Genomic DNA, 20,600 nt, shown 5'->3' with positions numbered 1-20,600 from the left:
ACCTTCAATCACTACCATGACCTCCCCTCTATATTTTCCGCCTCCCTCTCAGTATGTGGACACTATCCCAAGGTAAACGTCCTTCCCTTTGGCAGTCAGATTTGCTCAAGCCTCTGCTGCCTTAAATATCCTCTCACCCCCTCTCCTCTTTTTTTGGGGGGAGGTCTCTCACTGTCGTGGCCTCTCCCGTTGCGGAGCACAGGCTCCGGACGCGCAGGCTCAGCGGCCATGGCTCACGGGCCCAGCCGCTCCGCGGCATGTGGGATCTTCCCGGACCGGGGCACAAACCTGCGTCCCCTGCATCGGCAGGCGGACTCTCAACCACTGCGCCACCAGGGAAGCCCACCCCCCTCTCCTCTTCATTACAGCTAGGTTCCTCCAAAGATTGTCTACCTTCCCGCATTCCTCGCACCTCCTCTAGCCATTGTGATCTGGAATCCACCCCCAGCAAACTAAGGTCTTGCTGAAGTCACCAGCAACCTCCTTGTGGCTAACACCTACGGCAGGCTCCGTTCCCCTCTCCCGTGATTTCTGGGAAGCCGGGACCAGCTGGCTCCTCCCTCTCAGTATGCTGCTACCCACTCCCTTACCCTGCCATTCATCCTTCTGACCTCAGCTTACATGCTGCCTCTTCTGGGAAGCCCTCCCTGATCTAGTCAAGGCCCGATTCCCATGATATACGTTTCTTTCACAGCACTTAGCAGTTTGTAATTGTCGTCTATGTGATTATTTGTCTTCCCAGCTGTGAACTCCACGGGGCCCGTTTTGCTCACTGCTGAACCCCAGTCCTACACACAGCAGGTATCCAAATATTTGTTGTTGAATGAACAGTCTAGTTTTAGAAGAATGAGTCTGGCTGTGTGCAGAGAGAACGGATTCGGGGAGGTGAGGAGTGGCAGCACTGGGCTGTGGGAGGTGACGGCGCTGGACCACAGTGGGCCGAGGACCTGCAGACGTGAGGAGTATTGCCAAGTCAGAACTGCCTGGATTTCAGGGCTTGCTGGCTAGGAAAGGCGGCCGCGGAGTGCCACCAAGGGGAACCCCACCCCCACTGCCTGTCTCAGTGAATGAGGTGAGCCTCCCCACAGCCCTCAGAGGCTCCGCACTGACCACTGGCCCTGGGGAACCCGAGGGGAGAAAATCCCATGGCTGGTCCGCGTTCTCCATCTGTGCCCAACAAGGTGGGGTGGGGAAGACACCCACCACCTTTGCATCCTCAGGCATGGGGCTGGGCACACATAGGGCTGGGGACGGGGCGGCAGTGCTACATCTTAGGCAGACTGTGAGAACCACCAGCGTTATCTAGGTCTCCCCTTCCCCCTCCCACTCCAGATCACCATCTCCTCTGAAGCACGAGACGTTTATCCTGCCTCCTACCAAGGGGAGCCCATCTCCAGCTGGTCAGGCCTGGCTTTCTCCCCCGTCCGTGGCTCCAGCCCTCCTCGTGCTGAGGGCCTGAACAACACAGCAGGAGAGGCGGCCGGGATGCCCAGGCATCACCCTGTGGACGGGACCCAAGCCCGGGACGGTCTCAGGGACAAGCTGCCCGGCAGGAGGACACTGAGAGAGGCGGATAGTGAGAGCTCTCCCATGGCAGACACAGGACACTCGCTCGTGCAGCTGACATAAGGCGGCGGCTACATCTCCCCGCGGTGCTCCCCACCCCGCCCCACTCACAGGGCAAGCACAGCCTCACTCACAGAGACAGGGGGATGGACAAGATGGCACGGGGATGGGAGGCCGGGTGGGACAGGCAGGCTCGGCGGAGGAAGCGCCGAGACTGGGTGGCGGGGTCCTCATGGAGTGGTTTATTACGATTCCATCTCACAAGGCAGGTGGGTGGGCGGGCGGCAGCGGCACACGGACTCCAAGCCCCTGACAGACGTCTGCCTCGGGCGCATGCAAACAGTGCAACATGGTCAAGCGCAGACACGGGGCGACCGAGGCAACATGGACAAGGAACACGGGGTGGGGAACGAGGCTGGGGCGATGGGTCCCTAGAGAGGGGCCTGGTCTCCCCAACCCTTGTGGGCAGGACAGGAAAAATAAGATTCGTACTTCTTGTAAAATGCCCATTTGCTGGGTACTTTCTTTCTCCTTATCTTGAAAAATAATAAAAAATAAACACACGGAAAAAAATCTCAAAAAAGGAAAGGGATAAAACTCTAAGAAGGCGAGATATGGGAGGCCAGGGGGAGCCTGACCCCAGTAGGGCTCCTCAGCCTCCTCCCTTCTTGGCCCTTGGGCGGGGTTCCCAAAGCCCCACAGGTGGGTCCATGAGAGAAGGTGCCAGGCCTAGGCAGGGTCTCCGGGGGCCAGAAGGGGCGCAGGCTGCAACAGAGAAAAGAGGCCCACAGTCCTGCTGGGCTCAGTTCGGGTTTGGGCCCAGCGAGTGGGGCACCAGGTCCGCAATCTCTCCGGGTTCAGTCCCCACAGGCCCCCGACCTAGGTGGAGGCCAGCAGTCACAGGTGCAGCTCGTGGGTTTTGATGTGCTCCAGCTGCTCACGGAGCTGCAGGAAGGAGGGCCGCATGGCGGCGTCCAGGTGCCAGCAGTTCTTCATGACCTCGTAGACTGCAGGTGGGCAGCCATCGGGGGCGTCCATCTTGTAGCCCTTCTCCACCCGCGGGACAACGTCCTTCAGGGGCTGCGGGCAGGTGGGTGGTACGCATCAGTGTAAGGCCTGACCCCCGAGGGGACCCCCACTCAGCGTTGCTCTCCAAGGACCCCCCTAGTTCCGCCTCAGCCCCGGTCCAGGGAATGGCCTGGAAGGTCCCGAGGGCAGGTCTGCAGCTTCTAGGCCTCAGGCCGGGGAGGCGGGGCCCAGCCAGTCCCCCTCCCCATCACCCCCTCCCTTGCTCCAAGCCCCACCCAGCCCCAGCGCCCACACTCACAATTCTCGGATAAGGCACTCGCCCGAAAGAGTAGATTTCCCAGAGGAGGATCCCGAAACTCCACACGTCAGACTTGGTGGAGAATTTCTGCCACGTGGATGGGAGAGGCAGTGTCAGGTCCTGGGAACTGGGGGATGCGGGTGACCCGGGAACCCCATCCACCACTGCTCAGGCCCTGAGGAGAGGCGTGCCCACCTTCTCTCTCAGGGCCTCGGGGGCTGTCCACTTGACTGGCAGCTTGCCCGTGTCCTGGGTGCTGGAAGCCTCCTTGGTGAGGCCGAAGTCGCTGACCTTGGCCACGTTGTCCTCAGACACCAGCACGTTGCGGGCTGCCAGGTCCCGGTGCACGAAGTTGTTGCCCTCCAGGTATTCCATGGCCTCGCAGACATCTCTGGGGGCGAGCCAGCCACATGTCCCCTTAGACAGGGATCCCATAGCAGCCCCCCCTCCCAATCAGGCATTGCTTCACTCACAGTGAGAACTTGAGGAGACAGTCTCCGCCCAGCACCGACCGACCCCGAGACCGCAGGTAGTCCACCAGACTCCCCTGGGGGCAGGACAAGACAGACCAACAGGCCCTATAGGTCAGACTTGCCCTCTAGACCCTGGGAACAGTGGGCCTGGGGCTGGGTAAATGGTGACACTCAAGGGAGGTGTCAGGAGAGGGGAGGGGCAGGGGAGAGGTCAGGACGTCACTACTGAAGGAATATCAGAGTCTGGACGCTGGACGCTGTGCTCAGCAATTATCATGCATTATTTCTTAATCTTCATAAATCTCTGAGGTAAACTTTGTTACTATCTCCATTCACAGATGAGGACCTGAGGTTTGGAGGGGTGACACAACTTTTCCAAGGTCGTAGTGAATAAATGATGAGCCAAGACAAAAGCCAAGCCCTGGTGACTTCAAAGACCAGTTGGAGAGAAGGGACTGAGGGAGCAGGGGCCCAAGGGTATGGTGGGGGGGCTTGGGGCGGCTGGAAGGCCTGAGCCCCAGTGTTCAGCTCCAGGCTGGCAGTTGGATCACGGGGCAGGCACACACCTTGGCCATGTACTCGGTGACGATGTAGAGCCCACCTTTCTCCTCTACGATCACGCCCAGAAGCTGTACCAGGTTGCTATGCCGAAGTTGCCTGGGGCAGGACGGGGTGGTCAGAGCCTGCCCAGCCTCCCCATCACCTCTTGGCCCCGGGTGACCTCCCCACCCCCTGCCCCAACTCACGTCATGACCGAGGCTTCAGCCAGGAAGGCCTGGGCAGTGGCGTCGTTCTTAATGCACTTGACGGCGACTTTGTTCCCTCGGTAGTCGCCTAGCATCACGTCTGGGGCAAGAGAGTTGGGGGTCGTTTCCTGGAGTCCCCCCAGTCAGCAGCCTCTCCTAGGGCTCCCACCCTCTCTGGCTCACCTCCAAACTCCCCCTTCCCAATGGTCTGCAGCAGCTTCAGGTCCTTAATGTTCAGCGCCCAGCCGCCTGCGGGGGGAGTGGGTGGTGAGTGAGGGGTGCTGAAGTCAGAGCGGGGGTCACAGCAGAGGCAGACTGGACTGTGACTTATGTGGGGCTCCTTGGACGTCTCCAGAGCCACCAGGATGGGGTAGTTCCAGGAAGCCCGGGTGGGAGGAGGCGGGTAGGCAAGTGAGGAGTGGGCGTGGGGGGGTGGCACTCACTGCGGAAGAACTCATCCTGGGCCGCCACGGTGCCCTCCATGACCTTTGGCTTGATGAGGCGGGTACAGAGCCCATCTGCGTCTGAGGTGTAGTGCTGTAGAGGGCAGGGCAGGCGATCAGGGCCAGCCCCCTGTGCACCACCCGTGGCTCCCGTGCACCGCCCGGGTCTGACCACCAGGAGGCAGCAGAGGCCAGTCCTACCCAGCCCAGAGTTGGTTTGGGTCACGAGGGCTCTCCACGTCTAGCAGGGCTTAGGGAGGTCCCAGACACATGGTCCATCTCCCATGCCACCCCACACCCAGGTGCTGGACAGATACCGGGTTGTTGTGATCACTCTGGGCCTCACCAGCATCCCAAAGCAGAGGACAAGCCCTGGCTCAGTCTAATACCAGCCTCCAGCCAGGTGTGCACAGGACCCTCCCCTGCCATAGGGCAAGCCAGGCCAACAGGGGGAAGGTGCTGAGAGTGAGTACAGGAGGCATCTGGAGGCTGCCTGGGGCAGAGATGGCCTTGGGAGCTGCAGGGACATGTGGGCCACCAAGGTAAAGTTCATGAGGACATGTTTACATACACACATCTGGGCATACAGCTCTATGAGTGGCTGGAAGGAAGCTAGTTCTGGGATCAGAATACTCAGATTCTAGTCCTGGCACCTCCAAGTCACAGCTGTGTGACCAGAGGCAGGTCCCTTAACTGCTCTGAACCTCCGTTTCCTGGCCTGTGAACTGGGGTACCACCTCCCTGTGCAGGCATTGTGGGGTCAGAGCTCAATGCTGGCACACAGCACGGGCTCTATCGAGGCGTGAGGAAACGTGGGCTAGCAGAGGCTGCAGGACATGCCCAAGGTCACCCAGCTAGAGTGGTGGGACTGTAGCCGGGATCAGGGCCGGCACGCTCCGCTCACCTCCACCAGCTGCATGAGGTTCTCGAAGTACACCTCCTCGTCGATGCTGAGCTTGCTGGCGTGGTATATGATGCGGTAGTGCTCCACCTTGCCGTCGCAGCTCACGCACAGAGTGTAGTCCCCGGGGTAGTTGGTGCTCTCCCGCACCAGGAACAGGCCTGTCTCTGGTGGGCACAGGAGCCGCTCTGCCTGCTCCCGCGTGATCTTGCCATGGAACCAGCTGCGGGGAGGCCGGGCCTGGGGTCATGGTGGCCCAAGGGCACTGCCAGGCTCCACTGCCCGAAGGCTCTCCCTCTGGCTGGCACCTCTCCACAGTTCAGGGCTCAGACAGGCTCTGGAGGCCCTCATCCTCTGCTTCCTGCCCTTCTTTCTTCAGCCCTCCTAGCTCCGTCCTCCCCTTTGAGGTCCGGCACCCATGCCCTTCCCCTCGTCTCAAGAGGCCCTCACGGACATCCCAGCCCCTCACTCTCGCCTCCCTGCTTTCCTGACTCTCTTCCAGGGGTAACAGGGCTCCCCGCCCTCCTTCCTCCCAGACTGGGAACTCCCAACCACTCCTCCGAGGTACTCACGGCATGAGGCTGAGCTTGGTGCCTGCCTTCACGCCCTCCCGCTTCTGGACGTAGTTGGCTGGGATGATGCCCTCACGGCCCACCTTGTTCTTGGCTTTGTACCAGTTGGGGTCCTGGGGAGAGGGGAGCCCAGACACGCTCTCAGGCTCACCCTCCCGTGCAGGGGAGACAAAACCCAGAGGTAGGAAGGGGGTAGGGATGTGAAGTCCCTAGTTACCTTGGTGACAGCCACAATGGTGAGCACGTCTCCTTTGCAGAAGGGAAGGTCCTGCTCAGCAGTGCCGTGAAAGTTGTACTTGGCAATACATTCTGTACCGGATGGCCAGGCAGCCTGCAGGGCAGGCGACACGTGGGCGGGTGCAGCCTGGGGCAGCCCCCACCCACCTGCTTGCAAGCCTTCAAGGTCACAGCCTCTTGGCTGGCCTCCCTGAGTCTGGGTGAGGTGCCCTTCCCCCGGAGAGCTCTGGGTGTCCTTCTAGCTGAGACTTCCCCTCTGCCCCCAGACCTGTGCTCCCATCTTGAGGGCCCTGCATCTGACAGTGGGCCCTTGAAAGCCAGGACTGGGGTAAAGGGGACTGAATCGACCTGAATCCTCATTCTCTCTCTTCTCAGCACCCCCGTGGTGGTGGTGGGGATACTCCACTGCCCTAGACCCCTGCCCCTGCAGTACCTGAATTGCCGACATCTTCTCAGAAGATCTGGTGTCCCCGTGTCACAGGAAGGCCAACCTGTCACTTGGTACCATGAGAGCTGTGGGGAGAGGGGAAGATTGCGGGAAGGCTGTGAGAGGAGATGGTTCCCTCCGTCACTGAGACCCTATTCCTTCCCCATAGCAATGCGAACAGACGCCAGAGGCTTCCAGAGCTGGGACTTGGGGCAAGGGCTGTCCTTTCCAGTCTCAGCAGGCTGAGGGCACGGGGCAGGGGAGGAGGCAGGGGATGGATGAGGGCTGAGGACCCCCAAGGACAGAGGGCTGTCAACCCTGAGCCCATTGTGGCCTTTCAGCCCTCGGAATGACCAACAGAGGCTACAAAGCGTAGGGGGTGAGTAGTGCCTGCCCCACGGCTGGATATCAGCTAAGTGGTCTGTGGGGGACCACAGGGCAGCTGTGAACCTGGGGAAGGTGCTTGACACCTTGGGAAAGTCCCTTGTCCTCTGTGGGCCTCTTAGTTCTGTCACCTATAAAAACTCGCCCAGGCAGTATCTCTGAAGCCAAGTGTATGCCAACCCCATGGCCTGGCAACCCCACTTCCCAGCACACACCCAAAAGAAAACAGGGCAGGCACTGCTGAGACAGGCACAGGAGCACACACAGTAGCGCGGTCTGTAGCAAACCTCACACTGGGAACTGCCCAGATGCCCATGAGTGAGATGGATAAACTGTGTACATTCACAGAGTACCGGACAGCAGTAAACATGAATAAACTACAGCTATGAAACAACACTGATGCATCTAAACATGCTAACCAAGACGCCAGACAGAAAGCACACATGCCATGTGATTCCACTTGTATAAACTCCACAGTCAGGATTTTCCAGTGCAGGATGGCGACTCCCCTTGGAGGAGGCAGTGACTGGAAGGGGGCAAGTTCAACTCTGTAGCACTTCACTGAGCTGTACGCTTGTGGCTGGTATACGTTTTGGTGTATGTGTTTACTTCAGTAAAGTTGACTACCCCAAGAAAGTTACCCCAGCCAACCCCACGCCCCAAGAGCAGCAAGTCAACCCCGTCTTGCACACATACTCTTTGTGGCCCCAGCTCAGCACTCCCTCTATGACCAGCATCTTCCCAAACACAGCCCAGAGTCCTGGAGTACCTGTCCCAGGAAGCAGAAGGATGGGGCTACTGTTCTCTTCTGACAGATGAGGAAACTGAGGCTGAGACAGGGCCAGTGACTACTCCGTGCTCACAGTATGTTAGAAGAAAAACTTCTGCATGTGCCTTGTTCCCAGGCTCATTTGCAGGACACACAAGGCCTGGGGCCTGGTTGACACTCACAGACTTTACCACCTACCCCAGGCCAGGCGGTGGAAGAAGACATTTGAGTGCAAGTGCCTAGGGGTGTGAGGTGAGTGAGGACTGCAGAGCTTACATGGGCTTCCTGGAGGAGGGAGCGCTGGAGCTGAGCCCTGAAGGCTGGAGGGCTAAAAAAGGCAGGGGCACCCCAGGCTAGAAGCCCATGGTGAGGAGGGCGGGAAACAGACCCTGACGGTCTGAGCACCCCGTCAGTCTGCGGCAGGGGACCATGTGTACTGGGTCCGCCTGGCACAAAACTTGCAGGGATGCGGGGGCTTCAAACGCTGACGTGAGGAAACAGGGTTTGCTTCTGAGGGCCATGGGGTCTGTGGGCCTCAGCAGGGGAGTGTGTGGTCTAGGAGACCAGAAGGAGCTGGGGAGAACAGAGCTGGGGAGAAGCACCACCGCGTCCAGGCCCCACTTCCAGGCTTCCCTTCCTCCCGGAATACATAGTGCTTCCTGTCCCAAGGCCAGCCCGTCAACCTCTGCCATCTGGGCAGGGAGCCTGGGGCACAAGAAGGATGAGCCTGGACTCCCCTACACACACATACATTGACACGACTGAACCACCATGAGTATAGGAAGCACCTCTAGGCTCCCAAGAACCACATGTGGGAGCCGTGAGCTCCTCTTGCCCCCATTTTATAGAAGTGGAAACTGAGGCTCATGAGGTTTGAACAACTTGCCCTACGTCACACAGCTAGTTAGGGGTGATGGTCCGGAACTTGAACTGGGGTCCCTCTGTGGCTAGCTGGGTCCCCAACCTTCAAGACCTTCTTTTTTTTTTTTTTTTTGCAGTACGCAGGCCCCCCACCGCCGTGGCCCTTCCCGTCGCGGAGCACAGGCTCCGGACGCACAGGCTCAGCGGCCATGGCTCACGGGCCCAGCTGCTCCGCGGCATGTGGGATCTTCCCGGACCAGGGCACGAACCTGCGTCCCCTGCATCGGCAGGTGGACTCTCCACCACTGCGCCACCAGGGAAGCCCTTCAAGACCTTCTGAATAGGGGCTCTGCCAGCTCTCCACATCCCCATGCCTCCCCCTCCCTCGCAAGATTCACCACCACCGAGGGCGAGAGGGCGAGGAGGCTGAGGCACCATTAGTCACCCTCCCAGCTGTCAGTTTGCAAACACTCCCTCCCCTGCAGGCCTGCAGCTGCTGCTGCCGCCTCCCCACTGACTAGATGATAATAACAAAAATAATAATAGGTCCTGTTTGCTGAGCACTTATTCTGTGCTTCGCCCTGTCCTTGGCACATTATGGCTCATCAAATCCTCTAACAGCTGAGAGGGAGAGGCTATTATTATCCCCATTTTACAGATGAGCATGCCGAGCCAGGCTGAGAGGCAAGTGGCCTTACCTGAGGCTGCACCTCCAGTGAGCATCCGGCCCCATGCAGGTGTCATATGCCTGAGCCAGCAGGCCAGTTCGACCCCCACCCCTGGTGCCTCCTGCCTATGTGCATGCACCATGCAGGGGCTGCCAGCAGGCTGGAACCACACTGGCCTCGAAAAGAGAGTGCAAGGGAAGAGGGAGAATCAAGCAGTGCTCAGAGGAAGGGGCAAGACCAGGAGGGTCAGGGTGGCCTTTCTTGAGGGTCTGGGTTTTGACAGATATGGAAACGAGAGGGAGGAGCTAGCCTCTCCCCTTTGCTCTACTGGCTATGACTTCAGGACTCAGTTTCCCCATCTGTACAATGGGCTGGTGACAACCCTACAGCTCCCAGGGCTGTTCTGAAGCCTGCTTTCTTCCCACAGAAATCCTGCCAGCAGGAGCTGCAGACCCTCTCTGACGGCTCCTCCTTGGCGAAGTCATGAGGCCAAGAAGGTCCCATCCTTAGGGCTCTGAGGGTCCAGCTGGACTATCCCCCTCCAGGTCAGAGGCCAAGAGTCAGAGTGGCTGGGAGCGGCTACTGCAAACCTAGGCCTCTAGTCAGGCCTTGATCAGGCACAGAGGGGCCCTTCCAGGGTTATGTGAACCTTGTTTCAGGCCACTTTGTGGAAGAAGTGCAGGAACATTGTCCAGGGAGTCAAGGGCTCTGAGTCCTGTTCCTGCTCTGCCACCAACTTGTTGTGTTACCTTGGGAAAGTCCCTTGACCCTTCTGGGACTCACTGGCTCTCCAGCACCTGAACCAGATCCCTTTCTCACCTGCTGCTCCTAGGACCCTGGTGCCCCACCCACCTCCCCGCCTTGGCATTCACTCTCCACTCCTTCCCCCTTCTCTACCCAAGGAACTTCCACTCAACCTTCAGGGGTTGCACGTGTGCCTAAGAAAATGTAGTGAGACAGTCCCTGCAGTACTGTTTGTTGTAGCAAGAGACTGGGAGACAACCTTTATGTCCGTTAATAAAGAACCAAGTAAATATATGACCAGATAGCCTGAAAAGGCAACAACACAACTCCAGCTGTTATGGGGCCAGGACGGATCTCTAGGTGCTGATACAGAAACCTCCTCATGATAGAGTAAGTAGAAATGGCAAAAAGCCAGCTCAAGTCATGAAGGAAACGTTGTCGGGGGAATAGGACAGTGACATGGCATCTAAGTACCACCCTCCAGATTAATCAGAGAGAGGGAAAAGCACCTCCACCACAGAGAGATGTGGCAGATACCTTGTTAACCGAGTGATCAAATTAAGCATCACCAATAATGAGAGGAGCACACTGAGTGCCTCCTGCACTAAGGAGGGCACAGCATCCTCTGTGCGATGGCCCCGCAGAGCGGCTTAACCTGACTCCAATCAGGAAGACGTAGGCAGACAGAGACCAAATAACTGGCCTGGACTCTTAGAGTCAATGTCATAAAAGACAAAACAAACAGAGAAAGGCTGGGGAATGTTCTGGATTAAACAAGACACAAAAGAAACATGACACAACAACAAAATGGTAATTACGTGAGGTGAATGATGTGTTAAGTAACCTTACTGTGGTAATCGTTTCACAATATGCACATATATCAAATCATCACACTGTATACCTTAAACTTACACATTAAATCGCAATTATATCTCAACAAAGCTGGAAAAGAAAAAAAGAAAAGAAAAGACACATGATAGCAAGATTCAATGAGTGATTCTGAATCAGATTCTGGATCAGAGGGAAAAAATAGCTATAAAGATCATTTGGGGACAACTGGGAAAATGAAAATGTTAGATAATGTTATGGAATTAATGTTAATTTTCTTAGGTGTGATCATGGTACTGTGATTATGTAAGAGATACATGATAAAGTACTTAGGAGAGAAAGGTACGATGCCTGCAACTAACACTCAAATCAGCAAAAAAAAAAACAACGTATACACATATGTCCATGTATATAAAAGAAGAGGTAAAGCGAATGTGGCAAAATGTTAAGAACTGGTGAATCTGGGTAAAGTATACATGGGTATTCATTATACCATTATTTCAGCTTTTTGGTAGGTCTGAAATACTCAAAGACCGAAAAAAAAAGCAGGGTGCAGGACATCACCCATGGTATATTACAAATTGTTGTTTTTTAAAAGGACATACCATTCGCCCCTAACCTTAGATATGGACGGATTATCTCTGAAAGATAGAAGAAACTGGTAACAGAGGTCGTCTCTGAGAATGGGAAGGAGTAGTGAGTATCAAGTTCAAGGGAAGCTTACTGTTCGTTGTATATTTGCTATTTTGTTCTTTTAACTTTTGTTTTTTTAACCACATGCATCTATTACCTCCCCCCCAAAAATAAGATTAGTAAGAAAATCAATAACTTTTTGAAAACCACTTGTGCCAGGAGCCTTCCGTGGCTCCCCAGCTGTGGTGGCTGCTCCGGGCCTCCAGAGCCTCTCATGCGAGAAGCTCACTGACCCTGGCCTGGGAGCCCCTGCAGGAGGAGAGCCTGGCCCAGGGCGGCTGCTCAGCACATGAGTGCTGAATGAATGAATGAACCAACAAACAACAGGGGGAAACTAGGCTGGCTGCACCACACTGCAGTCCCATAACCGATAGGACTATACTTAACTCCAAAGGGACAGCAGCTGCCACTCCACCCCACAGGGCTGGGGGACAGGGGACTTTCACTCCGACTTCCTGCCCCAAACCCTGCTCCCAGGAGTTCTTGTGCTGGGGTCCCGGGAACAGGCTGGGCATTGTGCCCAAGCGCTGAGGTCAGTGGCCACAGCCTCAGGCAGGCCTTTCTTGGGAGTTCAGGCTGGCAGGGAGGGGGGAAGCCCAGCAACTGCCCTTTCCCTGCCTTGGGGAAGCTGTAGACCCTCACAGCCTAGCACGTGCTGAGGGCCAGGGTAGGTTAAGGGGCTCCTGCCCTGCCCCCCTCACCAAAACTCCACTGCTTAATGGGGCGTGGGAGCCTTCAGTAACTGTTTACACCCAGCTAAAAATAGCCACTGAAAAGGGAAGTGCACAAGAGATCTGGGGGAACTCTGGGGGCCATGGCCCCCAGAGACTCTGGTCCTGCCACAGGACCCAGCTGGAGCCTCTGCGGGGCAGGGCAGCCCCCAGAGGCAACAAGCAGGTCCACCTTGCCCTCTTATTCTTTGAGCCACTGTTTCAAGAGGCTCCCTGTGAGCCCAGCTCCATGTGTGGTGGCCAGGATGGACAGGAGGGGGGAAGGGCCCAGGAGGTCCTCCCCTTGGGACCCCAAGAATGCTACTCAGCATCTCTCCTCTGTGCCCAGCCCTGCTCCAGCCCTCCTGGCTACCAGGTGATCAATCATGGCCAGGTGTGCTTGGTGCCTCAGCAGAGGAGAGAGACAAAGGCCACTGGGGAAGGCTTCCAGGAAGAGGGGGAGGGGAGGGGAGGATCTCAGGTAGAAGCGACTGTGCTAGATCGGGCCAGGATTAGGATTTCAAACAGTGGTACAGAGAGAGTTAATTAAGGCTGGAGGAGGCTCAGGGTGAGGGTCAACAGAGGCTCTGAACCCAGGCGTCTGGCACACAGCTCTGCGTTTCTGATTGGGCACGCCCCTCCGAAAGACACCTGAGGAGGGCGGGGCACCAACAGCAGCTGGGCTGGTTTGGCAGCAGTAAAATCAGCCCCACCTCTGGTTCTGCACAGGGCACCCAGGCTGACGGCACTGTGATGCCCCTGGCCACACACCAGGCCATGGGCTGGAGGCTGGTTCCCACTGAGCCAGATGGGTGGTCCCAGAGCCCTCAGCTGGGCAGCTGCAGAATTGGGCACAAGACCCTTGGAGAGGCCTGAACCTCCCTGGGGGTCAGGAGAGGGCTGGAAGGATGGACAGTCCCACTTTGTCTGCAGTGTGAGCTGACCCACCCTCACCCCCAGGGTTCCCTCAGCATCCAGCACCCCTGCCCTAAGGGGAGGGGTGAGTTTAATGGCTGCAAAGTGTTAAAAACTAAATTACAGCAACTCACTGGCTTTTTTCCTGCCCCCCCAATGGCTCAGTGGGGGCTGGAGCTAGAGGAGGCTAATAAGGGGAGCCTCCTTCCCCAGGCACCGCTGCAGCTTGAGGCTGACACTCCTGGCCCAGAAAGGTTTCTAATTACCGCTCAGGAGCCTAATTACCTACATGCACTGGGCAGTGGGGACTCCAGGCCTCTGTTCCGCCACCCACCTCAGCACAGCCTGTGGTCATTGCATCTTCATTTGCCTACATTTACATACAGCCTCTCAGCACTGACCTCCAATGAACCCTTAAAAACCACCTCCAATGAACCCTTAAAAACCACCTCCAACGAACCCCTAAAAACCAGAGTGTCCTTGTCCCTCACCCCAAAGTCCCCTCGCCACGTTACAGGTGGGGAAACTGCGGCCCAGAGGCCGGTGAGCTGGCCCCCAGATTCCTGGTCTCCCCATCTCAGAACTGGGACCCTGAGAACACATGGCTCAGAAGGTAAAGCTGAGGGGGCCCAACTCAAAGGACGTACAGTCTTGCTGCCCAGTGTAGGGAGAAGGGTTACCAACACCCTTGCCCCACGGGATGGACTGTAAAAATGAAAGCACGAAGAGTGAGAGCCTACTGACTCAATCCTGCCTTAGTTACTTAATTCTCCAAAAAACCCCATGAGGTTTTACCGCTGATCTGTTTGACAGAGGGGTAACCAGGCTGAGGAGGATCACCCAGCTTCCAAGGGGTAGAGCAAAGATTTCAGCTCAGATTTGTCTGAACTTGGTCGGGAGAAAACCCCTCCACCCTTTCCTTGGGCAGGACAGATGACACCCTGGACAGAGAGGTGAGAGTGGGCAGCTGAGGGGAGGTTCACCCAGAGATCGGCCCTCCTGCTCTGGGAAGGATGGGTTACATCTGTGCCTCGCACAGAGTATGTGCCATACCGTGCCTCCCACAGCAACTAGAGAAGCCAGCAGCCCTAGAGAGTGTAGGAGCTCTAAGCAAGGACCTCTGCCCCTACCCTGTCTCTTTCTCAAATGCTTCTTGATTTTCATGGCCCTTCCTCTCCAGGAAGCCCTCCTGGCTGCTCCAGCCTACGCAGATCCCCAGCTTCTGAGCTCCCCCCAGCCCTGCCAGGAAGTTGGAACCACAGGCCTCTCCCTACTGACTGACTCCTCTCTGACTCTGGCCTCCTCTATTGGTCGGCAGGGGGGCCTCAGGGTTCCTTCTCTCCTCTCCACTCCAGTCTCCCTGACAGCATGGGCCACAGATGTCCGGCCCGGGTGAGGAGCAGCGGCTGGGCTGGGCAGGGCTGGGAAGCAGCAGCTAGGGTGTGCAGGCGTCAGATGACACCCAGGTCTTCACCCACCCACAAGGCTTCCAACTGTGCAGAGAGCAGGACCCGCGGGGAGGAGGGGCGCACCAGGCAGCCTCTCCTGCTTCTAGGGGCCTAGACCACGGAAGGGGAGGGGAGGCAGAGGGAAGCTGCGGTTGGAGGCCCAGCCCCACTGAGGCGTACATAGCTGGTGTGTGATGAGAAGCTACCCTCATCACAGTACCTCAAAACCAGGAAGAGAAACTGAGCCGGCAGAAGGGCGAGCTGGGCTGCATGGGGCCCTCAGGTCCCTGGGGGCCTGCCAAGGGGAGCTCTTTGGACAGTTGCTGGACAAACTACTTGTCCCTCCCAGGCCTCAGTTTCCCCACGGGAAAAATGGGATTCTCTCCCTGGTCCTGCCAGTCTGACCCTGATTGGTACAGGCTGAATCATGCCTGATACAAGAGACCCCCCCCCCCAGTTAGTGGAGTACTCCTGGTCCCCCAGCAGGCTCTGGCCTCTCCCGGGTAGCAGGGCTTGGCCCCCCGAAGTCAGCCTCGCCCTGCTTGCTTCTCCCCTCAGCCACGCAGGGAGCACACTAGCTCTTCCTCACCAGCTCTTTATTTTTAGGTCTGAATTTGACTTTAATCATTACTTAGCGGATTCTATTTCCAGCCCTTGGATGAAGGGACCCAGAGGAGAGGAGGAGGGGAGGCAGTGCTCCCTGCCTGGTGTGGAGGGTGGCCTGCCTCCTCCACCCATCCTGTCCCCAACCAAGGAGGGGGGGCACTGAGAAACTCCCAAAGTGCTCACCCCAGCCAGGCCAGCATCTTGGAGAGGACCGCACCCTGTGACCTCATCCCAGCCCAAGCTGTGGGACAGGAGGGCAGTTGTAATGCCCGCCTCCCCTGCACCAAGACCAGGGACGAGGGGGACACTCCAAAGGCAAAAGTCTGGCGGCCGGAGTCCGAGGTCATGCGCCTGGGAGCCCTCTGCAATGAATGGGCCACCTTGGGGAGGACCCTCTACCTAGGTTAGTCGTGAGACATACCAGGGTCATCTGGGGCTATGGTCTCCTAGGCCCTGGGAGTGCCAAGCTGAGACTGTTTTCCTCATACTGTCCATGGGCTGACCCTAGCAGGGCACTCCCAGTTCTCTGATCTCCACAGACGTGGAACAAGAGGAAGCAAGCGATGTCACAGCAGTACACGCTCAGATTAGACCTGAGGAGCACCTGCTGAAGAGAAGGACACTAACATACAAGACTTCCCTAGTGATCTGTGAACCACCTATGTTCCCCTTCAACTCCCAGCTGGGAGGCTCTAGAACCTCTGCCTTCTGACCCCAACTTTCTTCCCTTCCCCAGCCGCTGGGCGGGAGGATGAGGCTGGCATGGCTGTCCCTGGCTTGGGGCTCCGGATGCCTGGGTTCCTTGCTAAGACTCAGTTTTCCCAAGGAAAGTGGGCCTCCTCTATCTCCACTGGGGAAATGTGGGGCTGGCCTAGGAAGTAGCTGAAACTGGGGGACAGGAGGCAGCCAGGCTCTCAGAGAAAAGGCCTCATCCATTCAGCTCTGATGCTGGAAGAACAGAGGGAGAATGGGTAGGGCCAGGCCCCAGAAACCAACCAGTAGCCCACCTTCCACATGGTGATGGGGACGGGGGAAGGCAGAGAGCAGGGGAAAGGATACTGGCCAGAGCAGTCTCTGAACACAGGGTTTCTGAAGGGCTCCCTGGGCAGAGACCACCCTTGGCTAGGTGAGCCATCAGCCAGCCCTGGCCCGGGTGTCTTCTGCACATGCTGAGGCAGCCTGCAGTGGGCACTCCTTCAACAAAGCCTACCCCTTCTCACAGAGCGCCTAGTGGATGCCAGGGGGTGTGCCAGACACCTTCTAGTACCTTGGTTAGTTAGTTCCGTGTCCGCACACTCCCCTTTGAAGTAGGTATCAGCGTCCCTGTTGTGTATATAAAGGAACTCTGGCTCAAAGGATGACCTGTCCAAGGTCCCTCTTCCCTGGCCTAAATGGCACAGCTGGGCCTGGAATCACGTTGGTTGGGTGCCAAGCTGCCCACTCTCTCCAATACCCTCAGCTGCTTTGGGGGCCTGCAGTAACAACAATTACAACAGCAACAGATGGGAAACGACAGTGCACAAGCTTGGTAAGAGTGTTGGGGTAAGGTTGCTGTGGCAGAGTTTTCGGGAATATTTTGTTGCTTTTTAGGGGCAAAGTTGCACAGATTGTGTAGCAATATGACAAAACGCCCAGATATGGTATTAAATGAAAAAAGGTGTGATGGCATGCACACCCAAATGAAAACAGCGACAAAGGCAAAAAAGATCAGGAAAAGACTGGCTGGGAGCTCCAAGATACTAACAGTCACTGTGCCGGTGAAGAAACAGTGGGTGAATTTTCTGTGTTCTAAATTTTCTGTAGTGCTGTTTTGTTACTTTGTAAATTAAGAACCCTAATACTATTTACCCACATACGTAGTTTTCTGAGCTCAAATTTGCTTCCTGGGGACCCACCTGCCACCCAGCTCTGGTCCTGGTGTCTGGGACATCAAGGGATGGCCTTTCTGATTTGGGACAGCCCCTCAGACACATGAGGGTCCTTCCCTACCTTCTCTTTCCCAGACCAGACACCTTTGGGGACAATGAGATTCAAAACCTCCCAAAGAACAAGCTCAGAACTGGACCCAAGCCATCCTGCCAGATCAGGCTTGTCGGGGCGGCCACGTCACACTGTGAGCCCTGGGCCTCTGTCTCTGCCTGTACTCTGGTCTGCTCTGTGATGGCTCAACCCCTTGGGGCCTGGTGCCCTCTGCAGTGGTGCTGGGGACCGTCTTCTGGTCCTTCTCTGTCCCAGACCCAAGGCAGAGAGAAGAGCAGGGAGGAAGGCACCAAGCTCGCCACATAAAAAGCGAAGCCCTGCACACGTGCTTGCCTGAAGCCAGAGCCCTTTCTACAAGGGTCTTGGGACCCCAGCCTGCACCCAACAGCTCACAGGCGTCCAACCATGTCAGGCTTCAGCCCCAGGCCCGCAGGCTGGCAAGGAAGTTAGGGCTGGGTGAGGGGAGCCTCACAGGCCCAACACATCTGTGTCCCCTCCACTGTGCATGTCAGGGCAACCGGAAACAACTCTAAATCAAGGGCAGAGGCCTGAGCGGGACAAAACTGCCAGCAGCCCCAAGGGGCCCCAGACATGGCTAAGTATCCTCCAGGGAACCTCCCACACTTCCAGCAGCAAAAGGATCCTGCCACAGTCCCAATCTCCTTCCTGCTGCCTTCACCCTGTTCCTGCTAGGGCCCCACCAAGAAAGACACTGGGAACACCAGGGTGTAGGGAGCTTGGAAGAGACCCTCTGGGTGTCCCCACTCTGACAATGCTCCCATGCCAAGGCTGAAGGGTGCTCCCTGGGGAAACAGGGCTCTCGCCTTCCCCATCCAATCCCATTCACCAGCTGAGCCAAAGGTGTATAGGAGGGAGGGGTCAGAAATGACCACCAGGCTGTTTCAGTTCAGCACCAGGGCTGCACCCCGTGGGTGCCCCACACACCGCATCCCTCAGTGGGACCCAGCCTCAGGCACCAGGGGGAAATCCCATGGGCAGTGCCAATGCTGCCCGAGCCCAGACCCAGGCAGAGCCGGGGCCGGAAGCCCTCTCCCTTCTCTCTAGCCCTCTGTAGGGGAGCACATGCTCACCCCACAAGGACCCATGGGCCAGGCTGGGGGCTTATGTCCCTGGTGGGTAAAGGCACCTGCCTGGTTTCTCTCTACCCACAGCAGTCCAGCTCTGCAGAGCCGGAGGGGTGGTGGGGATGAAAGGACGGACAGCCTAACTCTGCCAGAGGCCTGGGATAGCAACTTCCCCCTTTAAGCCTCAGTCCCCTGGTCTACAAAACAGGAGGGAAGATAAACCCCTAGTTAAGCTCCAAGAATCTAGTGGCTGGACACGCCCCTTCCTGACACCTGGCTGGGCCCTGAGGAGCCTGGGAGAACGGGCTGACAAGGCTGCCAGGAGGTGGGGCATGATCCTAATGCCCAGTGTCACCTCCACCAGGACAGAGGCCCTGCCCAGTTTCCCCACCCTAGGGTCAGAGGTCCCTTGGCTTAGGCCTGGTTTTCTGGGAGGCCGAGGGTGACAGGCTCAACCTCTGGCAGGCTCAAGGGAGGTGGCTGGGCCCTGGGCTTCCTGGAGACGGCAGGGCCTCCGCAGGGGAATGCAGGAGGGGTCAGAATCAGGCAGGCCAAGGAACCTGCAGGGAGGCCCTGGGCCGGGAATGGCAAACCGCCCATTCTCCTGGGCCCTGGCCCATGCCGACCCCCTCCCTCCAGGTTCCAGCCAGCCCCCACAAGAGGGGGAGGACAGACTCGGGGTGGCCTAAGACAAGTCTGTGGGGCTCCAAAGGCAGTACCTCCCTCGTACGCTCCCCTCCCAGTCGGGCTGGGCTGACAGTGACTCCCGGGAGATTTCGAACCCGGGAAGGAGTGGGTAAGGGAGGTGGGGGATGGGTGTGGGCGCCACGGCAGCTGCAACAGAAGCAGCAGAAGCGGGACGAGCGACCTCCACCCGCCTCCCGCTAGGAAGCACTCGGACGCCCACCTCCTCCAGGTCTGCCAGGCACTCACCTCTCTTGGGGCACTGCGGTCCGGGCCACCTCGCTGCGGGCAGCATCAGCGGCCTGCGGGGCAGTCCATGCGGCCAGGGGGGAGGGGAGGGGCGCAGGGGTCCCCGGGTGGTGCGGTACAAAGAGGTCTGGGTGCGAAAGGAGGGGGAGGAGGGACGGCCAGACAGGCAGGGGGATGGCCTCGCGGCCCGGGTCGGGGAGGGAAGAAAGGCGGGGGAAGGGGGGCGGGAGGGAGTAGGGGGGAGGAAACAATGTAGCCGGCGCGGCCCCGGTAGAGTTCCGCTTCCGAACGCCGCCACAGAGGTTCGATTTTGGGGAGTCGCGCCGGCTGCCCGGGACTGCCCCGGACACTGGATAGGGGCCGCAGGGGGTCCCCGCGTTCCACGTCCCGGAGGCTCCGGCGGCCACAGGCTGACTGGGGCGGGAGGGACCGCTGGCCGGGGGACGGCCCCGACGGCGGCGCGGCAGGGCGATCGCCCCGCTCGGACCCCACCCCGGCAAGACCTACGGGCAGGGTGCGGGGTGGGGCGAGAGCGAGAGGGCGACGGCGGTCTCAGTGGCGGCGGCCAAGCTCGGCTCGCCCTGGGCTCCGCTGGGAGGAAGCTCGCAGGCCTGGTGAGAGGAAGCGCGGCCCGGATCCTCCGCCCGCGGCAGCGCGCCTGCGCGAGGGAGCCGGCCCGGCGCGCCGCGGGGCGTGGGCCGGCGGGGCGGCGCCCCCTGCCGGGCGCCGGGGGCACTGCGGGGGGGTGTGTCCGCACCCACGCCCTGCCCCCACCTGCCCACTGGCGCTGAGGGATCCTGAAGGTCCCTCACCGAGGGCCGACCAGCCCGCCTTGGAGCAACCTCCAAGCCTTCCCCGGGCGCAGCTCCCCCGATGTAGAAGCGATTGAGACCAGGCCTGGTCCCCTCTCCTCGGATCTGGTTGTGGAGAGCGGGCCTCACTCACAGCAGCATTCATAGATTCACAAGCATTTCCTGGCGCTGACAATGTGACTATTCAGGAGTCTACTAGTAGGACCGCTTCGTTACCGTCCAGGAGTTCCCAGTACTGACAGGCCAACAGACAAGCGCTAAGAAATAACTGATAAAAGTGAAGAAGTGGTGTACAAGGTCCACAGGGAGCAGAAAAGAGGGAAGGCCTAATGAGACTTCACAGAGCTGGGACCTTAGGCAGAAGGAACAGCATGGACAAAGGTAGGGAGAGGTGAGAGCACGTGATGGCTCTGGGAACTGTAAATAGCTCAGTACGGCTGCAGTTTGCAGTGTGGGTCCAGGAAAGTAGTGG

At 58.2% G+C, this 20,600-nt stretch overlaps 1 protein-coding gene across 1 annotated transcript; it reads right to left on the bottom strand.

Annotated features, from left to right (window-relative positions):
- Window positions 1–1,792: 1,792 nt before the first annotated feature.
- Window positions 1,793–19,974, bottom strand: CSK (C-terminal Src kinase). The gene is made up of 13 exons (XM_081227457.1): window positions 19,317–19,974; window positions 6,699–6,778; window positions 6,246–6,359; window positions 6,029–6,141; window positions 5,460–5,679; window positions 4,556–4,649; window positions 4,296–4,361; window positions 4,113–4,212; window positions 3,933–4,023; window positions 3,367–3,440; window positions 3,089–3,284; window positions 2,894–2,980; window positions 1,793–2,646 (listed from the first exon to the last, which is right to left on the bottom strand). Exons 2-13 carry the CDS (start codon window positions 6,711–6,713, stop codon window positions 2,464–2,466), a joined length of 1,353 nt encoding a protein of 450 aa, XP_081083583.1. The 5' UTR covers window positions 6,714–6,778; window positions 19,317–19,974; the 3' UTR covers window positions 1,793–2,463.
- Window positions 19,975–20,600: the final 626 nt, after the last annotated feature.

This window comes from Mesoplodon bidens (assembly GCF_964165515.1).
Source record: "Mesoplodon bidens genome assembly, chromosome: 3".
In the NCBI taxonomy this organism is placed as follows: Eukaryota; Metazoa; Chordata; class Mammalia; order Artiodactyla; family Ziphiidae; genus Mesoplodon; species Mesoplodon bidens.
The sequence above is the reverse complement of the archived record's forward strand: the minus strand, read 5'-3'. Positions and strand labels throughout refer to the sequence as shown.

Coding starts and splice junctions, on each gene's coding strand:
- CSK (XM_081227457.1), bottom strand. Junction 3,285..3,366: donor TGTCTCCTCAAGTTCTCACT/GTGAGTGAAGCA, acceptor GCTCGCCCCCAG/AGATGTCTGCGAGGCCATGG. Junction 2,647..2,893: donor GAGTGCCTTATCCGAGAATT/GTGAGTGTGGGC, acceptor ACCTGCCCGCAG/CCCCTGAAGGACGTTGTCCC.